The 21,725-nt window shown below is 41.8% G+C and overlaps 1 protein-coding gene across 1 annotated transcript in view; it reads right to left on the bottom strand.

The window, feature by feature from the left end:
- Positions 1-2,382: 2,382 nt before the first annotated feature.
- Positions 2,383-21,725, bottom strand: part of Ptp69D (Protein tyrosine phosphatase 69D) — a 156,232-nt gene continuing 136,889 nt past the window's right edge. Inside the window, exons 29-32 of the mRNA XM_075671544.1 lie at positions 18,685-18,810; positions 14,312-14,472; positions 13,286-13,421; positions 2,383-5,874 (exon numbers count right to left, since the gene is read on the bottom strand). Coding sequence (XP_075527659.1) covers positions 5,791-5,874; positions 13,286-13,421; positions 14,312-14,472; positions 18,685-18,810 — 507 coding nt within the window. The 3' untranslated portion in view covers positions 2,383-5,790. The remainder of the gene's footprint in view (positions 5,875-13,285; positions 13,422-14,311; positions 14,473-18,684; positions 18,811-21,725) is intronic.

The raw sequence follows: 21,725 nt of genomic DNA, 5'->3' as shown, positions 1-21,725 counted from the left end.
GCAGCTCCCAGAAGTCGGTCTGAAGCGAATCATTCATCGGAATGGCCTAGATCTTAGCTATCAATGCTGTCCACGAAGGTGCTCTCGCAATTAATGTGTTGGCCGGTAGAAGGGCTGGGTCAGCTTTTCTGTGACCTCCACTTCAAAGTCAATGCCAAGGAGATATATGCATGCCGAGATCGAATTCCCAGTGCTATCGCCAGCGTGAATAGCTCGTAGATCGCCGTTCAGCAATCGGAAGGGTTCAACCTAGGCTGGCACAGCGCTTCCTTCGCTAGGCTGATAAAACAATACAGTCAGGACGGGAAGGTATTGTGGATCGAGATCTCTTATTTGGATGCCCTTTTTTTTTCTCTAGTTCGGGAGTGCCGCACTTTGTTCCTAAATTTCACGGTACGGCGCGCACCGTCAACACCACAGTCTTCGATGCTACTTTGCGCAGGCAATGCAGGGCCCGTGCGTCGTAATGTTCGATTTCAAGTTCCATTGCTTCTATCACGCGACGCGCCGTGCGGCAGTCGCATGGAATAGCAGCAGCGCGACGGCGAGCGAGTCATGTCCGAGCCGGTAACGAAGGGCGAAAAAAGAAGGAAAATTGAAGGAAAAAGGAAAGGAAAAGGAAGGAAGAAGGAAAAAGTCGGCTAGTAAAGGTGTCCCTAAGAACCAGTTCACGGTTTTGTCGCGCTCGCTACTTAGGAAGTGCTGGTAGCGCATTCCTGTTGCGTGCATCATGCAAGCTCCTGGTAGCAGATGACATAGCGCTGCGCTCTGCCAACTGGATGGAAGAGTGGATTGATATTATGAGCGTCCCCTTTGGAACGGGGCGGTGGGCTGCGCCACCAAGCTCTTGCTATTATGCTGCCTAATGTTCTACCTAGGTTAAACAATAAAAAAGAAAAAAAATACACTATGAACTACTACTTCCAAATTTTCTGATTCCCTATTTCGAACTGTGCTTTTGTACGTCTCCGTTTTTTGTCGTTTCCCTACTTTTCTTCCACCAGCCCTCTAATCGCTTCTTATACATTTTAAGGAATTCACTTACGCTTGCAATACCACCTGTCGGCTGAGAATAAAAAGGAATGACATTAATAAATTAATTTTGCATTGCGTAAACACCTGGCACCGCACATTTATATTTTAGAACTTGCCATGTAATATTGAATTTATATTTTATATTTTATTAGCAAGCAGTTAGCAATTCTGCAGTTCAATTAGCTCGTCATATCATGACGTACATTTCAGAGTAGCACCCTCTCGTCTATTGGTCGCGTCCTCCCCTTCTTCCAGCTCCGGTTTGGGAGAATTTCTTTCTCTATGTTAGGAGTGGCAGATTTAGTGACGTTAGCGGTGAAGTGAACGGTTCGTTTTCCGAACCGCTATAAGATTCAGCCCCTGGTCATCGCGGCTGCACGTTGGCTTATTCCACTTAATCCACCCATTTGAAGCTTAATCCACTTGAATCCATCTTAAAGGGATTGTCCGGTCATTTTACAAACGAAAACAAATGGTCTTAGAATAAAGCATGTGCTTTATTTTGCTCTTAACCAGCTTGCAGGAATAAGGAGCTTCGTTCAACTCGGGGGTCAGTGGAGGTCGCACTACAGGCGCCTTCTAACCAAGGCTGCAGCAGTGGCACCATCTTCAAGGCTACAGCAGTGGCAACCCTTATCGAATCTGTCACCCCTCCCTGCATTACACAAGCTACACCTGTCATCTTTCCTTGTACACATGATTGAATGTACACCTGTTAACATGCGAGTCATTAACAAACTGCTTACCAGTTTTGCTTTCCTTCAAGTTTTTTTTTCTTTTTTTTTTCACACAAGTTTGCATTCACGGTTGTTTTCGTTGACTTTCATACGAGCCAGTGCACGTGCTGGTATTTTTGACACCACTACATTTTTTTTCTTTCTTCTTTTTTTACAAGCACAAGTTCATAAAGCTTGTACTCACGTTCTTGTTTCCTCTCACTTCCCTCTCTCTTTTCTTACTGAGAAAATGTATAAATTGAGCTCTGTAAGCTTGCAGTCGCACTCTTGATGAAGGCTGGACCCCGGCCGAAATGTCAGTAAAGTGATGTTATTTATCTATGTGCTTCTATTACGTATATATATATATATATATATATATATATATATATATATATGGGTGGGGACCGAAAAGCTTTTATTTCTACTTGAAGATGTTTGTACTTTCATTATATGAATAGGCCTTTATGCTTTACTCATTTTTATTATACAACTCATTCACCCTATTTTAATGTTTTCTACAGCAATGATCAACAACAAGATGCACTGTCGACGCCTCTCATGGGCAAGTTTTGTTCAACATTACTGTTGGCATTCACTGGTCAAGTCATAAGTCCACTATTAAGGAAACTTTCAAGCAGGCAGAATAATTTATTCAAGGCATACACTATTTCATAACATGCACTGAATCATTTTGAGCCTTTCTGTATGTTAAGTGGGCGCTGTTCTTGTTTTTTTTTTCTCCCTTTCTAAAAAGGTCTGAGAAAATTAGAGCTTGAGCTTGTTTTAAGATGTTCTACATCCCAACAGCCCTCGATATATACATTCAGTCACTTACTACCAACAATGTAAAATTAAAAACTGCTTCATTCTGAATGTATTGGAGGTGCATTGGCATTAACAAGGATGAAACGAACAAAGCCTAGTTGAACTTATTGGTCTTTCATCTGGACATCCACAATCAGGTAGGTGACAACACATAAAAATGCCAATTGAGCTTATGTGTTATGCCAAGAGCAATACTAATAACTGTATAAAGAAAATTCAAAGCTCTCTTATTATTGAATGTTTCATTTACTACTGGTCTTGAAACCTGGTGGCTACTCAAGAGCACTGTAATCTCTATGTTATTGTCTGTAAACCAGTGAGGATGCAGAGAAAAGTACTCTAATCGTGTTCCTGGAGCAGCCAAACGCACAACGCTCCAGGTCTTTTTTCTTTAAGGTTACACATCAATGCAGAAGACCTGGGATTTCCAAGGGTACAGCATCTAAACGAGATGTCATATCTCACTGGCATCCAGTACCCTGAGGCAAATCAAATCTTGGCACAACACATTCTTTAAAACAATGAAAGTAATCACTACTGATGAGGAGTCTTGTCAAGTACTAACGGCAAAACAACAACCAGACAACAGTGGAATCCATTATGTTCCTTTCCTTTCTTTCTTTTTACAATGTTTGGATTGCTCACAGCCACCACCCTAGAGCTGACCAAGGCAGCAGATTTGAAAGAAGCAGCATAGGCTGATTTGCAGGAGAATTTGACAGCTTACTGTCGAGCCATCAGGCTTTGCTCTATATGCCCATATCACGACTTGGCAGGCCCTCACCACTGTTTCATGGACAAGACGTGCTTTTGTCTTTAGTGCAAACTAACTGAGACTTACTTTAAAGGTCATGAAGCTAAGACAATGTTGTCAAGAACAGACAAAAACATGCTGGCTGCTAGACCAAAAGACAGATGCATACCGTGTACAGAAAATCAGTGCAACGACTGAACAAATATGGCATTGCTTGTCTCCCAGCAAAACGTACAAACTTCATGAACATGTATAACAATGCAAAGATCGAGAGACAACCCCTCAACAAGAGGCAAGGAGTGACAGTTGATCTTGAAAAAGCATGTGACTAGTACAACTTTGCCCGCAGGATATTGAAGAGTCCGCTTGTGCTGGCTCATGGTGTGGGAATGCTTGGTTTGCTCAGAAAAGCAAGCATGTTTTTTTGCAAGGTATATTCACAGTAAAACGCATGTTTCTGCAAGGTATACCTCTTGGACCTCCAAGCACTGAAAAAATCTGGAGTTGATGCGATACTATATGCAAATGTGATGACTGTGGCCACAACAAAGTTCCTTACCAAATATATGAGCCAAATTTAGCACAGCAGGAAGTTAGAGATGAAACAAAAGCTCGAATCTGACACTGGACACAAAAATTTGTAGTGGTATCTAATATACATGAAAATAACGCTAAAAGTTACCATCATACTAGAACCAACAATTTTATCTGTCTGCTATGAAAAGAAACATCCGTTTTTTTCATTTCATCCACAATATGTGACTGATTGGTAATATAACTTTGTGAAGCAGTATTTAGTGTGGTCTTGTAACCATTTTAAGCTCTGAAGAAATGTTATAAGCTGGGTGACAGCATTTGAGAATTGCCACAAAACATAAAAGAGCACATGTGAAAGCAACCTCTACTTGTTCCACAGGCAAATTGCTCCTTTGTTTGAAACACGTCAGAAAATATGAAAATAAAACAATAAAAGCCTAAGAAACACTAGTAAATTGAAGCATTTCAATTGTAATCAAGACAATGAACAAAAAAAAGAACACCATGAGAGGCAGAAACGTCAACAAAGTAATGAAAATTACAGGCTGACATGACACGTATTTATGACATTTGCCCATGCTAAAGCATGTACACATGAATTTGTCTCTTTAGAAAATACACTTACACAGGCTCTGGATTAGAATAAAAAAATTAACTGAGACAGAAGTAACAAGGATCCTGTAGCAAAAACAGTTCCTCATACCTGCCCTTTCTTGTCTTGTACAACATTATGCGAGTGTCTACGAAAACAGACAATGATGTTCACGGCAACATCACCTAAGGCTTGACCCAGGCTGAGTCAACACAACCTGAACTAGGTCAGCTAGAAACCTAGCCCAAGCTTTACAGCCCAAGGCCTGTAACCTAGACTAGGGTTAACCTAGACTGTAAATGTTTCAATGTGGGTCCACAGGCGGAGTGTTCAGGGCACACACAGCTAAGAGGCATGAGAAGTCGATTACGGACCACATGAACACTGCATTGTCAGTTTGTTTAAAGCAGTCTGGATGGAAGATGCCCACATTGCACTCCTGCAGTTTGGATGCCATGAAAACACACAAGGCTCATACGCTGCAAGTATGCTGCTCCTAAGTGTTGCCAACATGGGTGCTGTTCCTGCTGTGTGACTGCAGTCTCCCCAATTTGTAAACAAACTTAGACGAGCACATGAGCATTTCACTTAAAAAGCACTGTTCCTGTGGGCAGCAGAGTTTCAGATGGCTTCAGTGACTCCCTTCATGGCTGTACTGCAAACAGATGGCTATCACAACACCCACTCATAAATCACTCCACCTGCGAGGGAGCACTTCAAAACACGGACGACTGGCAGACTTCTCCCGCAAAAGAAAGGCAGCTTGTAAGTGATGGCATCTTCTGCATGCTTGTTTTAAAAGAAATAACCTCCCCCAAGCACATCCTCCCAGATCTTGCTGAAGTCTTGCAGTGTCTTCGGGTTTTGTTTCAGGAGGTGTTACAGAAGAAAAAAGAACCTGTAAAGCTTCTCAGCAAGGGCACTGCCTTTGTTCTCTTCTTGCGTGGCAGTGTCCCCTGTACTCATCATTTTGTGAGTGCTGGAGAAACACGTGTGCTGCATGTCATTGCTCGCATTGTTTCACAGGCTTATGAACAAGCCAGGTTGGTCATTTTCACTTTTGCTTCAGTCACTGTACCAAATGCGCACTCTCGAGTTCCTGTCAAATACATAAGAGTGTAACGCGCACATCTTGCTTGTCAGCAGTCAAAAAAAAAAAGCCACCTTCCTTTCTTCCCACCAGTCCGGCTGGTAGGGAGTGGACTTCAGTGCCGGGGCAGGGGCATGCCCTTTGGCCGAGGCGCATGCACATGCGGCTCACAGTCGCAATTGCTCGTGCGTGCCTCGTGGTGAAGGTGGACCTTGGAACATCCTAGCATGTGTAGCCCTCATAGTTGGGTGTCGCCCATGTTGCAAAGGTTGTGCGACTCGATGTAGGTCAGCAGACCACGGTAGAGAAACTCGTATTGGTTCTGAAAAAAAGGCACAGAAGATGACTCATGATGAAGAAACCAGGAGTAAAAAATTATATTAATATTCATTCATTTCATTTTTGTGTAATTATGAGTGACCTACAATATGAACGTTGTTGGTTATAGTTGTTAAATAAACTATGCAGTTTATTGTTTCGTGTCACAAGCTTTGTGTCTGAAAACAACTCACCAGCTACAAGAGACACCATAGGCGGAGACTTTGGATGTATGTATACGACCTGTGGTTCTTTAATGAATGCCCAAAGCACGGAACACGACTGTTTTTGTATTCAGGATGTGGCTGCTATGGAAACCCACGGCTCTGTGCTCAGCAGCAACAGAATGCCAGAGCCACTAAGCAACTAAAGTGAATCGATTCAAATCATTATGAAACGGCTGTGAGCTCAAACATATTTATTTCTGGTTGGCATATTGCACCCACAACATGCTATACAGATAACACAGTTATAACCAATTGGGATCAATCAGTATACTTATATAATATGCTAGGAGCTTTATTACTTGTGGAGCCAGTTGAAAACATTATACCAACTGTAAAGATTGTGTAAAGAAAGGGGGCTGATTAGCTGAGCAACAAGTATATTTAACAAATATAATTAACAAACCAACATTGATGCATTCCCACTAAGATAAACGCAGTTAAGCTGAATTTTCGGGAAGTGTGAGAACATTTGGTTGGTTTCACACAGGCCCAATAAAAAAAAAAAAAAATGCTTAACATGAATAGCAAATTTGGTTAAGCTGAACTTGATTCAGCATTAGGCCCAAACCAGGAGACTTGGAGGAGGTGACTCTGCTAGCTAAATAAGAGGAAAATGATCTTTCTGTGAACCCGAACAGCTATGCTAGAAACGATGATGACATGGAAGCCTGCAGGGATGACACTGAAAACTGCCATTCAGGAGGTCCTTGAAGTGCTTCAGCAGGCCGATGAGGGCACTGCCAAGCAGCCTTCACACCTGATGGCACCTGATAATGTGCCGGCTCCCCTGGTGCATCTTTTTCAAAGATATAAAGAAAGTAAAGAGTTTTGAGCAAGCTAAGTGAAATGTCAGCTTTTGTGACAGTGCCACAAAGCAACAATTACTCATTAGCTGAAGAGTGCATAAAGCGCTGCTTTGCATTATACAAATCCTACAAATTTTTTTTTTACATCTGCATTCTGTTATTAATGCTGTTTCACTTATAGTTTTGTGTTGCGGATATTTTTGTTATTCAGGAATAATGCATTGAACTTTCTTTATCACTTCTGAAAGATAAACAGGTTTTCACAATCCCTTATAGTTTGTATTAACGGGAGTTCACTGTAATTTAGCTGCTATGGAAAAGGGATTGCTAATGATCGATGCTATCAGGGTCAAGACAGTGAGCAAGCTTTGGATACCAAAAATTTCCCAGCAAAACGCCTCCATGCATCAGTTTTCAACTCCAGAAGTTTTGATACCAACCTGATAGCAACCCTGAGGTGCACGCCTCATGTCATAGGATTTCCAGCTACACTATGTCTATTGTAGTGTCATTACTGCAGTATAGAAACACACTATCATAAGCTTATTATTCAATCGTGTTGGCAGTGATCATCAAGTGCACATGGCAGCCCAAGACTTTTTTTAACAGTTTGCAAAGTTTGTGTGGTACTTAGCTGTTCAACTGTACAGCATCCTGCATTTTTGTTCTTTTCACTAGGGATGTTTGAATACTCAAGCATTCTATTTCAAATCGAATAGTGAACGTTTCAAGAAATTGATTCGCGAATTGAGTATCTAGCATTTGATTTCTTGAATATTAGATTTTTTTAATCATCGGTATGCACAGTGAATGACTCGGCTGTGGTCGGTGCCTTGACATGCGCAACGTTCCCATGATGCGCGATATATATCAGTATAGGGTTCGACCAGGTCGACCGGATGATGATGATCTATGGATTTTATTGGCGCAAGGGCCAGATATGGCTAAGGAGCACCAAGCAAAAGATAATAAATGAAGGGCCAATGGTAGAACATGACAAACGTCAGGATTGTGAATCAACATATGGTGGTACATGTAACTTGGCTGTAGAGAGGCCTAAAATTAGTCACTGTAAAGTACTTAAAATGTATAAGTATTAAAACAATGATAATGATTAGTGGTGTATGCTATGAAGATAAAAGTTCTACTACCAGGGAGTTATGTACTGAACAAGTGGGTAACAGTAGCATTAGAATCCTCAATGTGAGCCCTTGAACGCAAGGGCTGGGAGGCATGTGCTTTCCAAAAATGGTATCGCAGCAGCAGCAGCCTTTGGTGAGAGCATGTGCTACGTATACTTTGGTCTGATGACATGCAATGTGCCAACACCTCGTAAAAACGTTAAAACTGACTTATTGTCAAATAGTGGTTCAATGCCAAAAAACATTGCGAGGTGGAGGGGAATCTGATGCCTGTATGCCGAGAAAAAGTACTTTTTTTCGTTGAGCTTCTATTTCTCAACACTCTAACAAGACCTGAAGGACCGTAAGCATCTCACCACATTTATTGCAGACAGGAGGATCATCACCGGTTAACAGGTAGGAGTGAGTGCCATAAGTATGACCTATCCTAAGGCAGCAATGGTGTTGGGCTGCTGAGCACGAGGTCGCAGGATCGAATCCCCGCCACGGCGGTCGCATTTCAATGGGGGCAAAATGAGAAAACACCCGTGTACTTAGATTTAGGTGCACGTTAAAGAACCCCAGGTGGTCGAAATTTCCGGAGTCCTCTACTACGGCGTGCCTCATAATCAGAAAGTGGTTTTGGCACGTAAAACGCCTTAATTTATCCTAAGGCAGCAGTAAGTAACCTCAGTCTGTCGTACCTTAGTTATTGGTGGCCAGTTGCCTACATTTTCCTTAATAAGGTGAAGTTTATTAAGAATTTCAGTGTCCCATATACATTGCCAATGGCCTTTCAGTTTTTTGAGTATCAAGGGTTTTCTACAACAGGTACGGCTATGGAAGAACTATTTGGTTTTGTAGTTAATGTTGTGACTATGCTGTTGGCAAGCATATTAATGCGACAGCGTTAAGGAGCCTGTGTTGCAGAAAATCTGGTGTCGGCATTGGTGTCAGCGTCCAGTGTCGGACGTCGCCATGACAAAAAGAATTTCGCACCAAATTCGGAACCACACATGCCCAACCACTTCTCTACCACTAATGTTGCTCATACCTTGTCTTTCATACTTTACAAAGTTATTCCTTGGAATTTTGAGAACAGCAGCCCACAAACAAATGTAATGGAAAAAACACTGACAGTGCATGTCCTTTATGTTAGCTCTTCCCAGACTGAAACATCAAATGTGCGAAACACTAACAAGAGATCGACCCACACAAGAGGCTGCGTTTCTACCAGAAAGCTCGCCTTCGTGCATAGCGTTCGCAGTCAGCGTTTCCCGGTATACGTTACGGTTATATAAGCTGCAGTTGCCAGAAAGCATGAAAAGCAGTCAGGGGTCTTTGAACGTTATCGCATTTTACTCTTAAAGGTGAAGCTTAAGAGGAAGCTTTAGTTCGGGCCCAACTCCGACGCGACCTATTCAAATACAGATAAAATGCAAAAACGCTTTTCTGAGATAACCCCTGGACCGGTTTAATGAAATTTGTTGCATTTCAGAGAAATTTAAACTCTAGTCACTGTCAGAAGTGGAATTTCGATGTAGGACCTGAATTCTGTGAAAAGAATTTTCAAAAATTGGGAAGTTCAATAAAAATAGACGTACGAATTTTATAATAGCTCTGCATCAAGAACAGATATTGCGGTTCTGTAAATGGCATCCATTAGATTATTCAAATCGGACAAATTCGTGATGTCAATTTATATCTTACGTGAATTTGTTATATTGTTTACAAGGGTTTTGCAAAAGATGTATTTTGATATTACTGAATTTTTCTAGGTTAATATGTAAGATATCAATTTTGTCTGCTATAGATGTACTATCAGAAGCAACTCACAGAATTGTGATATGGTTTTTCCTTGCTGAGTTACAGAGTTGTAAACTTGATAATTCATTCTCCAAAAATTTTCAATTTTAGCCAATTTTTAATTAAAAATTTGACAACCTAAATCAAAAGTTCACAACCAACAGTCACTAGATTTTAAGTTTTTCTTTTAAATGCAAGAAACCTCGCCAAATTTGGTGCAGTGGTTGCCGAGAAAAACAAGTCATCCTTTTACATCTATTTACATAGGAGCACCCGAGCTAAAGCTTCCTCTTAAGCATCCTCCAAATTTTACCCTCGATGCCTCTGTGGCCAGGTACCCAGCATAATGTGGTATGCTGAGGAGATGCGTACAAAGCGTAGAGGATTGCATAAAGTTCAGTAAAGAGAGGATTTTTATTCTTTTATAGAGAGATTAAGGCTCTGACGATGCTCAGTGAATCTGTAAATATTATTCCTTTTTCTAGTTATGTTTCCTTGAAGTGCTGTACAGCCGACAAGAGTGCATAGGCCTCAGCCGTAAAGATGCTCCTTTCCAGGTGCAAACAGCCCGATTCTGAGAAGGATGGGCCGACTACGGCATAAGAAACGTCGGCATGCGACTTGGAAGCATCTGTGTAGAATTCTGGGCATGAGTACTTCGATTGAAGTTCTACGAAGTGTGCTTTTATGTACATTTCTGGGGCATTCTTCATAACTTCTACAAAAGATGTGTCACAATCTATCAGCTGCCACAGCCACCGTGGTAATGGTTTGGCTGGAGGCATTAGCGAGTTTTCAAGAAGTGGCACAGCTATTTCTTCGCTGAGGTTCCTCACACGCAGCAAGAAAGGTTCTCTCACTGCTGGACGACAGTGGAAAAGTGTGGCACAAGTCGTACTGTTTACGGTTTTGTTACAAGGATGTTCAGGGTTAAAGCGTGCTTTCAGAAAATACATGAAACTAGACAACAACCTCTGCAGGTAGAGTGACTACTCATTGGACTCCACATAGAGACTTTGTACAGGGCTAGTTCTGAAAGCTCCTGTGGCGAGGCGCATTCCTAAATGATGAACTGGATCAACCATTTTCAGGGCACTCGGTGTAGCAGATTGATACACCACAGCACTGTAGTTTAGATGCAATCATACAAGACTCTTGTAGAGATTCAATAAGCATCTTCTGTCACTGTCCCAGTTTGTGTGTGAGAGAATTTTCAGTATGTTCATTGCTTTCAGGCACTTGGCCTTGAGGTATCTGATGTAGGGGATGAAACTTAGTTTTGAACTGAGTATGAAACCTAGGAATTTATGTTCTTTGTTCACAGGAATGTGCTGTCCTTAATGTTGCAGTGTTAAAGTGTGCGATACGGCCAATATCAGCTATGCTTCATAGTTTCTTGACATAGCTGTAGTTTACAACAGGTTTATATTTTGTGGAAAGGGTAGGGGGAACGTGGTAATTGCAATGTGCGATAAAATTTTTACGTTCCTGGTCCAGTTAGAAGTGTTGCAAAAAATTATTGAGTCGTAATTTTTCATTCCCTATCTTCAGGCGTCATAACGCGTCCTGTCTTAGTTTCAGCAATGTCCTCGGTGAACTACTCAAGATATTTTGTTTATATTTGGCGAAAATAAAGGGCGCGTTACGGGCAATATGTAGGTAAACTTCAAAGATAGGGGACTAATTATGACATTCGTAGTAAATTATGCAAGTAAGCTATCTGGAGCTTTATGAATGTGTTTTGTGAATAAAGAATTTATCCTGTTGCCCTGGAAGAACTGTGAACTCAATATATATCAAATCTAGCGGAAACTCAACGGGCAAGGAGGGGGCCATTATAAAGCAATAAAACATTGCATACCCCCCTCATCTGTTGTAGTAGTGGTTTTCAATAGATTCACTGGATGTCCACTGTCGCAGGGCCAGGATGGCGAGTCAAAATATATATATATATATATATACACACACACGTATATATACATATATATATATATATATATACATATACATATATATATATATATATTTTTTTTAATATTGCAAGTAATTCATATTGATTTATGTCATTGTGTATAACTTCAACAATACTACTATTACCTAGACTAGAAATAGGTTTATGCTATAGACTTAAACGACGAGTACAATTCTTTGTTGAATTATTCAAATTCTTTGTAGCAAAATGTGCATTTTTTATGTGCACTGTACTGCAGCTACTGGATAGGATCCAGGACCGCTGTGGGGCACTCATTGCCTTTTGTCCCTGTATCATATTGAGATTTTATATAGCTGCAAGAGATAAATTCAAATAATTCTTCGGGCCCCCATGGTTTACCATGTGTGATTCATAAATAGGTCCCTGTCTGCTAAATATATACATATAACTGACAGAAGCAATTCCAGGCTATTTAATTTGTCGTAATAGTAATTTGCAATATATATATTATAATATATATTATAGTATATGTGTGTACATAAATATATATATATATATATATATATATATATATATATATATATGTACACACACACACACACACACACACACACACACACACACACACACACACACACACACACACACACACACACACATGTAAATAGTTGATCTGCCGCTGTTCTATCGATAAAAAATATTTTCCAGACTTTCGTATATGAACTGAGTTGTTAGCAGTGCTCACATAGTAATTTGGTGTGCCATTTAATAAGAGCAGAGCATACTATACATTTCGATTCATAGGTACCGAAGTTTATGGCAGCTAGCAAGATTCTTTTTAAGTAATGTAATTAGCCAGCTGGACATGTGCAGCACCATGTTTCTTGCACGAAATTTGGAAGCATAAAAGATAGTGTTCATTTTTTTGGTATTTCATTCGATATTTGGCTTCTGTTTTTCTCAATTTGATTCGATATTAGATTCAAAATCTACTGTTTGGTATTCGCATATCCCTAGTTTCCACAGTTACATCTGCTTTGTTTTTGCTCACATTTTGCAATCAAATGGAATTTCTAGACCTGCATAATTGAACAAAACACTTGGCATAATTTGCTTGCTCAGTCCTTAGGCACTTTTAGCTGCTGACAGGTGGTGAAACAAATCTGTGTTTCTGTGGCAGCTCAATTATCTGACAATTAGGTGCACATACCAGAGTGATTTTTCTTTTTTCAACCGAACCAGGCAAGCAAGGAAGCCAAGCATTTATCTAATAATGTAGGCCGCAAAATGTGATTCTGTTGAGAAATATGAGTGAAAACAAAGCTGTGCAGAATCTGCTTTTAAAGTGGTTAGGACAGAAACGCAGACACTGTATTAATAGACCATGCCTTTGGAAAGTTGTACAATATACTGTGGAAAGAAAGTACGTACTAGCTGCTGAGAGTCTTGTTAGAAATAGCAAATCATGTGAATTCAGATTTTAAATTGAAAGGCCTTCTCAATTGTGAAAAACCAGACTTACAGGCGTCTGCAACATACAGTGCCTCTGGGAACGAGTGTAACGTGCTGCTTGAAAAACATCCACCCTTTCCTCAGCTTTCAGCTGCTGAATCAGGACACTCAGCGTCACAAACACGCTACTCCTGTCACCACCGCCACTGCAAAGTGGGATAAGAGCAAACAGTCAAGCACAAAAAGCCACCCACCCCCGTAACGTCATGTAATAATAGCACTGATGCACATTCCATCATCGATCAAGCTGTTGTGAACAAAGAGAAAAGGGAAGTTACACTCGCAGAACTGTAAGTTTTCTTTTCTGTGTGTTCAAGAATGATCGATAAAATGATGAAAGAATGATAAGATTGGCCCTAGCTTTAAGTATCTGCTGACACATTTGATACATGTGTAGTCTGCATGCATCTTCCAACAGTATATAGTACAGTAGCATTACAGTCAGCTGCACCACTAATGAAGACAAAATGAGCAGCCCATAGAATGTTGGGCTTCTCTGTGGCTCACACTATATAATACCACAATAAATGGTGGCCAAAGGTTCGCAGATAACGACCACCTACAATAGTTTATACTAGAACATAGTGCTTGTAAGGCCCATAACTGTTTGTAATATGGTACAAGAAAACTAGAGGCCGCTTTTAGAACATATTATATATAAGGCTATTCATACATCGTAGAGAATACATATTAATTAAGAACTAATATACAAGTTTATTAGACTGGTTAAAATATCCAAAAATAAAGTTCAGAGTACAGTAAAGGTTCTGTACTTGGATCCTTAGCTCTCCTTGCTTGTAAATGACAAAAATAAGAATGTTTTGATTTGAATAGCTTTGATGCCATTATCTGCCATTCCTGGGGCAAAGCATATATTTCGCTCTAAGCAAAATCTAAAAATGCCATTCCTGTGCAAAATTTCAGAGCAAGAAGAGCCACTTATGCCTGGTGCTCCTACTTATGCGACCTTCAGCCTACAAGTCAAGGAAAGCTAAGTGAGGTGAGCAAACAAGAACAGTCAGTATGTGTGACATACCTGCAGTGTACTGTAACAGGGCCACCGCTTGGATGCAGTGCTTGGCACTGCTGGGCACACTCTATGAGGGCAATGATGCTTGCTGTGCTGTCAGCATCTATGACCGGCTGCCCAACCCAGCCCAGGTACTGGAATTGTGTTGTCTGATGGCTGTCCCCAGACTGCAAGGAAGAAAGTGTGATGGTATTTCCCAGCTCTAAGCTCATTGTCTGGAACCCCATATCAGTGTAACTTCTTCAAGTGCTACTTACACATCAGAACGTATTTTGGGGCTAGTTCTTTTGTTAATGCAAAAAACAGTTCTAAAAGAGATGAAGGACCAGCAAGGAGACTGATACAATCACCTTGTGACAGTATCCACATTAAACTTAGGCATTTTGAAGTGCTATGAATAGCTCGATCATTACAAAGCAAAGCCTGCAAAGGTGCCTCACCAGGATGGATCAGGAGTGAGTGCACGTGGCAAGCGTGTGTGTCGTCTGACCTTAAGTTTTGTGTGGTTTGAGGCTAGTTGAGTATTCAAGAGCACTCGAAATTAGCGAAACCCACTGGCTATGAAACCAATGAGTACAGTGGTCGAAGTTTAATCCCTACATGGGCGGCCGTGGCCGAGCGTGAGCAGACGATACTCAGCTTCTTTTGGAAGTGCATAATTATCATCAAAATTCGAAAGCATATATTCACTTACTTCAGCCAGTTTATTAAACTACGTCCATAAATATACACAGTAACAGTAGGAACAAGTGCACTGATCCAAGTACCTTTCTTGATTGATGTCAGCTATTGGCCAATAGCAGCAACATATGAGAATCCACTATATTACAATATAAAGAATCCAGCAATGAGCCAGGAGCAGCCCAGACAACACTCGACGTCCTTAGGACGTCCTCAAATGGTACAAACATCCTCACAGTTTTTACGACGTCCTCTGCAGGTCCTCAGGATGACATTCACGGTTTCATCCTGAGAACATCTGTTGCAGAACTTATTAAGGATGTCTGACTGTCCAAGGAACGTCCACTACAGGACATTTTGAAGGTATTTAGCTTTATGTTAGAAGAAACCCTGAAATTCAAATTTTTACGACTGTTTCAGTTGATGAATGAAAAATGATTTATTTATTTATTACAAATACTTTCAGAGCCCGAGGGGATTACAGAAAGGAGTGGTTAATACATATACAAGTGTGCTATAATACAATTTATGAAAATACAAGTTAACAAAATAAGTAGTCTTCAATGGCACTTCTGAACTCAGTGTCGATAATGGCAGCGATGGATGCAGGCAGGTGGTTCCATTCTGCGCTGGTTTTGGGAATGAAAGAATAATTATATAGGTGCTATACTTCATGTGAAATCATTACTATGCCATGGAGCTTCATTTTGATTTTTTTTTTCATAGAGTTAAACATTGATCAACTGCTCTTGATATGTCACTACTGTTTTTGATTGAATCATTTTTTGCAACTTGTATTGTTTTGAGCACCCGTGGGCAATAGCATTTTTGGTTGGCAATGAAAGAGAAAACCAGCAAGGTATCTCGCAATGTCAGCGACCAAGACACCCCATTTTCTTTCCTTGCTGCCACCATCGTGGCTGGCACATTGGCACTTTCGATTTGAAAGGTCAAACCAAGCCAGTCCAAGCTAAGTGCAGCATTGAAGAAAAACATGGCAGTGGACAGCGGGTAAGTCTCTCTCATATTTTTCATGGCGGCAGAAAGTGGAACACAGATTTGTATGGGGAAGAAACAGACACATAAGCGCATGTTTTCACTTAGTAAACAGCTTAGACAGAACATTCATCAATTACATACAGTTGAAACCGACTATATCGAACCAGTTTACATCGCATTATTCTGTATATTGAACAATTTATGAACACGCCATAGCTACAATGAGTATATATAGCAAAAATTATGCTTACATCGAACAAAAATAGCAGCGACTCCTGATATATTGAACGACAAACAGCGCAAAAGTGCCCTCAGAAGTTGGCTTTCCCTCGTGGCGAACGTGCTCCATCCAACCGCTTTCTCTACTGTGACCGTGCTGCGTCGGACGAGCTGTCGACACTCCACTGCAACAAATTATCCTGGCCTGCCCGCAGCACTTTTTCAGACATCTTAATTGTGCCCTCATTGTGCAAGATGGCGCAAGTGCGAGTTGTCTCACTGCTTTTCTTTTCTGGTTCACTGTGTTTGCGCCTTGTGGGCCAGGCCTTCTCCTGCAGTGTTGCCATGATGAAGGAGCAGAATTAGCTTTTCCCCGTGAAGCTTGAAATCATAAATCGGGTCGAATGCGGTGAGAAGTCGGATGACCCCGCAGCGTGCAAGATTCCGAGGAGCACTCTCAGCGCGATATCGAAGGGGGAAATTAGGGCTAAAATGGACAAACTCGCAATCTGGTGCCTGTGGCAGCTGACGTGTACGCACGGCCATGTACAAGTGGTTCATCCGAAAGTGCTTCAGACGTGCTGGCTACTGTGTGCCTGGCGATGATTGTAAATCCTGATGAGTGCGACGAAGTTGCTGAAGTTTGGAGTGAGCTGTCAGAATTTCCGGAAGCTGTTGATGAATCAATAGTGGACGAGTTTGTGAGTGCAGATGATGGTGTCGCGACCACGGGAGAGCCCAAAAACAAGGACTACATTGCCGACATCGTACTGAGCACAAATGAAAGTGGGCACAATGAGGAAAGCAACGATGGCCCTGTGCTCACATCCTCCGAAATGATTGGTGCACTCGCACTAGTCCGGTGCTTCTGCGCGAATGCGGAAGGTTGCGGCCTCAGCTGCTCCGACTCTTTTGACAATGTGGGGAAGTGTGTGTGTCGCAGGCAACGAAATTGCTGAAGCAGGAAAAGTGCAGGACTATTTCATGTGAAACTAAGCTAGTTTCGTCAATAAAGTGATATTATAAATCGTATGTGCTTTTATGACATCCAATTATTTAGCTGGCTTATATCGAAGTATGCTCCATATCAAACTAACAGGCGTATTTTTGCGAGTTCAATATAGCTGAGTTCGGCTGTACTTCATAATTTTCTAAATCGTGTGACAGCTAAAAAAGTGAAAAGTATTCGTTATGAAAAAAGAAAACACACACACATTGACTGGATTGATTTTGTCGAGCAACGATCACCAGTAGTCAATTGCTTTGGTGCTTCATGCAATAGTTCTGTGCTTCAGTGCTTCCATGTACGTGGCATAAACTCTTTCGTTTGTCATTTCTCTGCAATTGAATGCAAATTGTTTTGGATGATGTACTGTTTATTATTTCTTTCAGTGTCTCCTATGGGCTCTCGCACTTCAGTGTTTTTGGATAAAGACATTTCAAGCGGAGAATTCCCTTGGCTTTATCACGTTTCTTTCAACCTTTCTTGTCAGCGCGACACGCGCCGTTACTAAGTAAAATTAATAAAACGGTTTTGTGCGCGTCACTATGGGTCTACCTTTTAATTTTGTGTGGCCCTGTGCAACAGGGCTCAAAATTATGCTATGTCAAGTAGTAAGTGCATGCTCTAGTTTTAATACTTGATGAAAAAAGAGAGCGCTACGAAGACAAGGACGAAAGAACAACATGTACGACAGACAAGACGCTACTTCCAACTAAATGTTTTTTGAAGAAACAGAACTTTAAATAGATGCAACCTAGGATGGCCCATCGTGACATCACGACCTCCCTATCTCTTCAGAAAAGCTATCTCCTTTTCTCTTTTTCATCAAACTCTCTATTTCATCAAGTATGCTCAACCAACTCGCCCACATCAAGCTTCTGCTGCTCTAGTTTTAAGCCTGAATTTCTCACTTAGTGGATGGAAAACAGCTTACTTTAGTTAACAAAATCACGGATCTTTACTGGACGCAGCGAATGCCCAGGTCGTTCAAATGTCCTCAATGCATACTGAAATGATCCTTGAATGCTCTTCTGAGGACGTCCTGAGGATGTGCTGAGGCTGAACAACAGGACTTGATAGGGGTGTTTTGAGGCTCACGCGGGGATGTCCTGAGGACGTCCAAACATACTCAATTGTAGGTCCTGAGGATGACCTGCCGATGTCATTGTGCTGTCTGGGAGGCTTCTGTTGAAAAGAGAGCGTCTGAGAGAAAAGTAACTTCACGCTCCGCTTGCGATATCCATGCACGATGCACGACTGCAAAATTTGGCTGAGATGTTCACAGCAGTGCATGCTACCTGTGGATTCTGTTTTTTCACCAAGCTCGAGGGGTGGTTCTGGGCCCCCTCAGCAGTGTAAAAAAATTATATAACTTCTATTGAACATGATATCATCTCTGTGCAGTCCACAATGCTAGATCACTATGTGGGTGCACATAATTAAAGACAAGCAGTCAAGCAAGCAGGACGGTGGTTACCTTCACATTGATGACATCAAACTCGCGTTTGATGAAGTGGTTGCCAATGTCTTGCGAAACAAACTTGACTTTGACATAGTCGCACATGAGCTCTCCATCAGAGGGCCAGTACTGCTGGCATTTGGTCTGTGTGCAGTTGAGGGAAAATACAAATTAGGAGCTCACGTACACCAATTGCTGTTGACAAAACCATGTACCTATGTGAACCAAAGATAGAAATTGACACTGCCAAGAACATGAAGCACTATTAATTTCATGGTATGTTGATGAAGTATAAATTCAACAAAAACAAAACAAGACATGCACTACGTGACCAGAGCTGACTGTGAATAACTTTGCTAGAAGTGCGCTAGCTATATACCGTAAAAACTCTCGTATAATATAAGTTCTTTTTTCTATTATTAGCGTCCCAAATTTTCGACTCGTACTATATGCGGCTCCGAACAAAAATTTAGGCCAGAAATTTGGGCTAGAAGTTTTGGTTTCATTATTACTGCGTGGCAATGGCTTGACTTCGTTATTGCTGCGTGGCTATGGCTTGGCTTCCTTACTGCTGCGTGGCTACGGCTTGGTTTCGTTATTGCTTTGTGACTACAGCATCGTTTCTTTATTGTTGAGTGCCCACCTTGGCAGGACACGTGCAAACCACGCTCCGCGAAGCGCATCTTTTTTATTCTGCACTGAAGGACCAAGATGTCCGGACCACAAAAACAGTACTTGGCTGCTTTCAAGAGAAAGGTTATTTTAGCCGCACAGGACATCAGCAACAGTGTGGCCGGGAGTTAGTTTGGCGTCAACGAGGGAAGCATTCGTGGATGGCGTCGACAGAAGGAAGCCTTTTTGGCATGCAGCAGAACGCGAAGAAGCTTTTGCGACCCGAAGAGTGAGACATTCTCGAAAATCAAACTCACCCTGATGGAGTTCGACTGTGAGCGTGGAGCTTATGCAGACAAAAGCTAAGGAGCTTGCAAGAGAAAAAGGGCTACCGAGCTCCGCCTTCAAAACGAGCAAGCATTGGATTTATTGCTACATGTGCCGTGCTGGATTTTCCTTACACTGCCGAACGTCGATTTCACAAAAGCTGCCAGAATCGTTCGAAGAGTCTTGTGTCTTTCCAGCACCACATTATTTTGCTGTGCAAGTCCAAGAACTTCTAGCTAAGGCAAATCGGCAATGCTGATCAAACGTTTATCTATCTGGACATGCCATCGCTCCTCATTGTGCACGAGTAGGGCCCTAAACAACTTTATGTCCAGTCTACTGGCAACGAGAAAACGCGAGTTACCGTCATGTTGTCATGCATGGCAGATGGACGCAAGCTCCCGCCCTATGTCGTCTTCAAGCGCAAGACAGTGCCTAAAGGCGAGGAGCTGCCAAAAAATGTGGTCGCGAGATGTCATGAGAAAGGATGGATGAACGAGGACTTTGTGCTCGACTGGATGAAGTCCATCTGGTGTAGGCGGCCTGGTGCACTGTTGTCGTTCCCATTCATCCTTGTGCTGGACGCATTTTGTTGCCATTTGGCAGACTCAGTGAAGAGGCTGTTGCGCGAATGCAGCACTAAACTCGTCGTTATCCCGGGTGGGATGATGTCTTAGCTGCAGCCTTTAGATGTTTGCGTGAACAAGCCGTTCAAGGATGCGGTCAAGCGGTGTTACGTAGATATGATGCGTTCATGTGAGCTTGCAGTGACGCCGACCAGGCGGCTGAAGCGAGCTTCACCAGCCACTCTATGCAAGTGTATTGCGGACACATGGGCCAGCATACCAGAGGACCCTGTGCTTCGCGCATTCAAGAAGTGCGGCATCGAGAACATGCTCGATGGCACAGAGAATGAGTACCTCTGGGAAGTTATGTCCGACAAGGAACTATCTGAAGTGAGCACAGCTAAGAAAGACAGCGATTGAAGTGCGGAGTGCAGTTTAAATACATGTTTTCCTTGAGTTTTCCTAACTCGTATTATACGCAGATAAAACTTTTTTTCCATTTCACGTTCCAAAAATTTCACCTCGCACTATATGCGGGTTCGTATTATACGCAAGTTTTTACGATATAGTCTTGCTGAAGAATAAATGAATAAATGAACAAGAATGCAAGAAACATAACAGACATGTCGGCATGACACACATGCATATCGTTACATGTACATATAGGCTGAAACTTGTAGTACAATGAAAAATTGTCAAGGGCCAGACAATATACAGTGGAATGAAAAATAATAGGTGCAATGCTAAAAAAATAGGAAGACAGCAGTATAGATAAGGGAACAGGCTAGGTAGCCGATATTCTAACTAATATTAAGAGAAAGAAGGGCAGCTGTGCAGGCATATCATGCATGACCTGTAGTCTATTAGAATATAAATAGGTGTCAAGAGAAAGAAAATTCAGCCGAGGATGGCAAAGGTTAGGTCTTATGATGAGAACACACAATTTGCAGACATAGGATACAGTTGGTTGAAGCAGAACAAGATTAACTGGAGATATCTGGTAAAGGTCTTTCTCCTGCAGCAGATGTTGTTACGTGCAGAGAGAGACAAGCAAAGGAGCTAATTAGTACTATGTATTTACAAGAGCAGCACAGCCAGAGACCAAGATGGAAACCAGCTTGTGCCAATCAAACATGCCCATCTTAATCTTCCTTTGCGCCATGTGTCTTAAGCGTCTGTTGTATCACAACACAACTCCCGGCAGAAAAAGCGCCGTCCCGGTGCTGTTAGGTATTTGTGGCAAGCAGAGAGTTGTAGGGCTTGAGCCTGGCGACGTGGACGACATCATTGGTGATTGGATTGAAGGATTTTGCAAGACTGGCTGGAACAATTTTGTAGGTGACATAAGTGACTTGGTGAGCTACGATGAGCAAAACGTGAACAAGGTGAATGCAGGAGCCAATGTTTCGACAAGTGGACTTGTCTTCTTCAAGGCAACGTACGCTTTCCTCGTACGTTCACGTTTTGCGTACATACGTTTGTTTTGCGTACGTACACACGTACGTTCGTTCACGTTTTGCTCATTATCTTGAATTTCCATCTCCCGCATTCCCC

The sequence above is a fragment of the Dermacentor variabilis genome, chromosome 10 (genome assembly GCF_050947875.1).
Source record: "Dermacentor variabilis isolate Ectoservices chromosome 10, ASM5094787v1, whole genome shotgun sequence".
In the NCBI taxonomy this organism is placed as follows: Eukaryota; Metazoa; Arthropoda; class Arachnida; order Ixodida; family Ixodidae; genus Dermacentor; species Dermacentor variabilis.
This window is presented reverse-complemented; position numbering and strand designations above follow the sequence as displayed.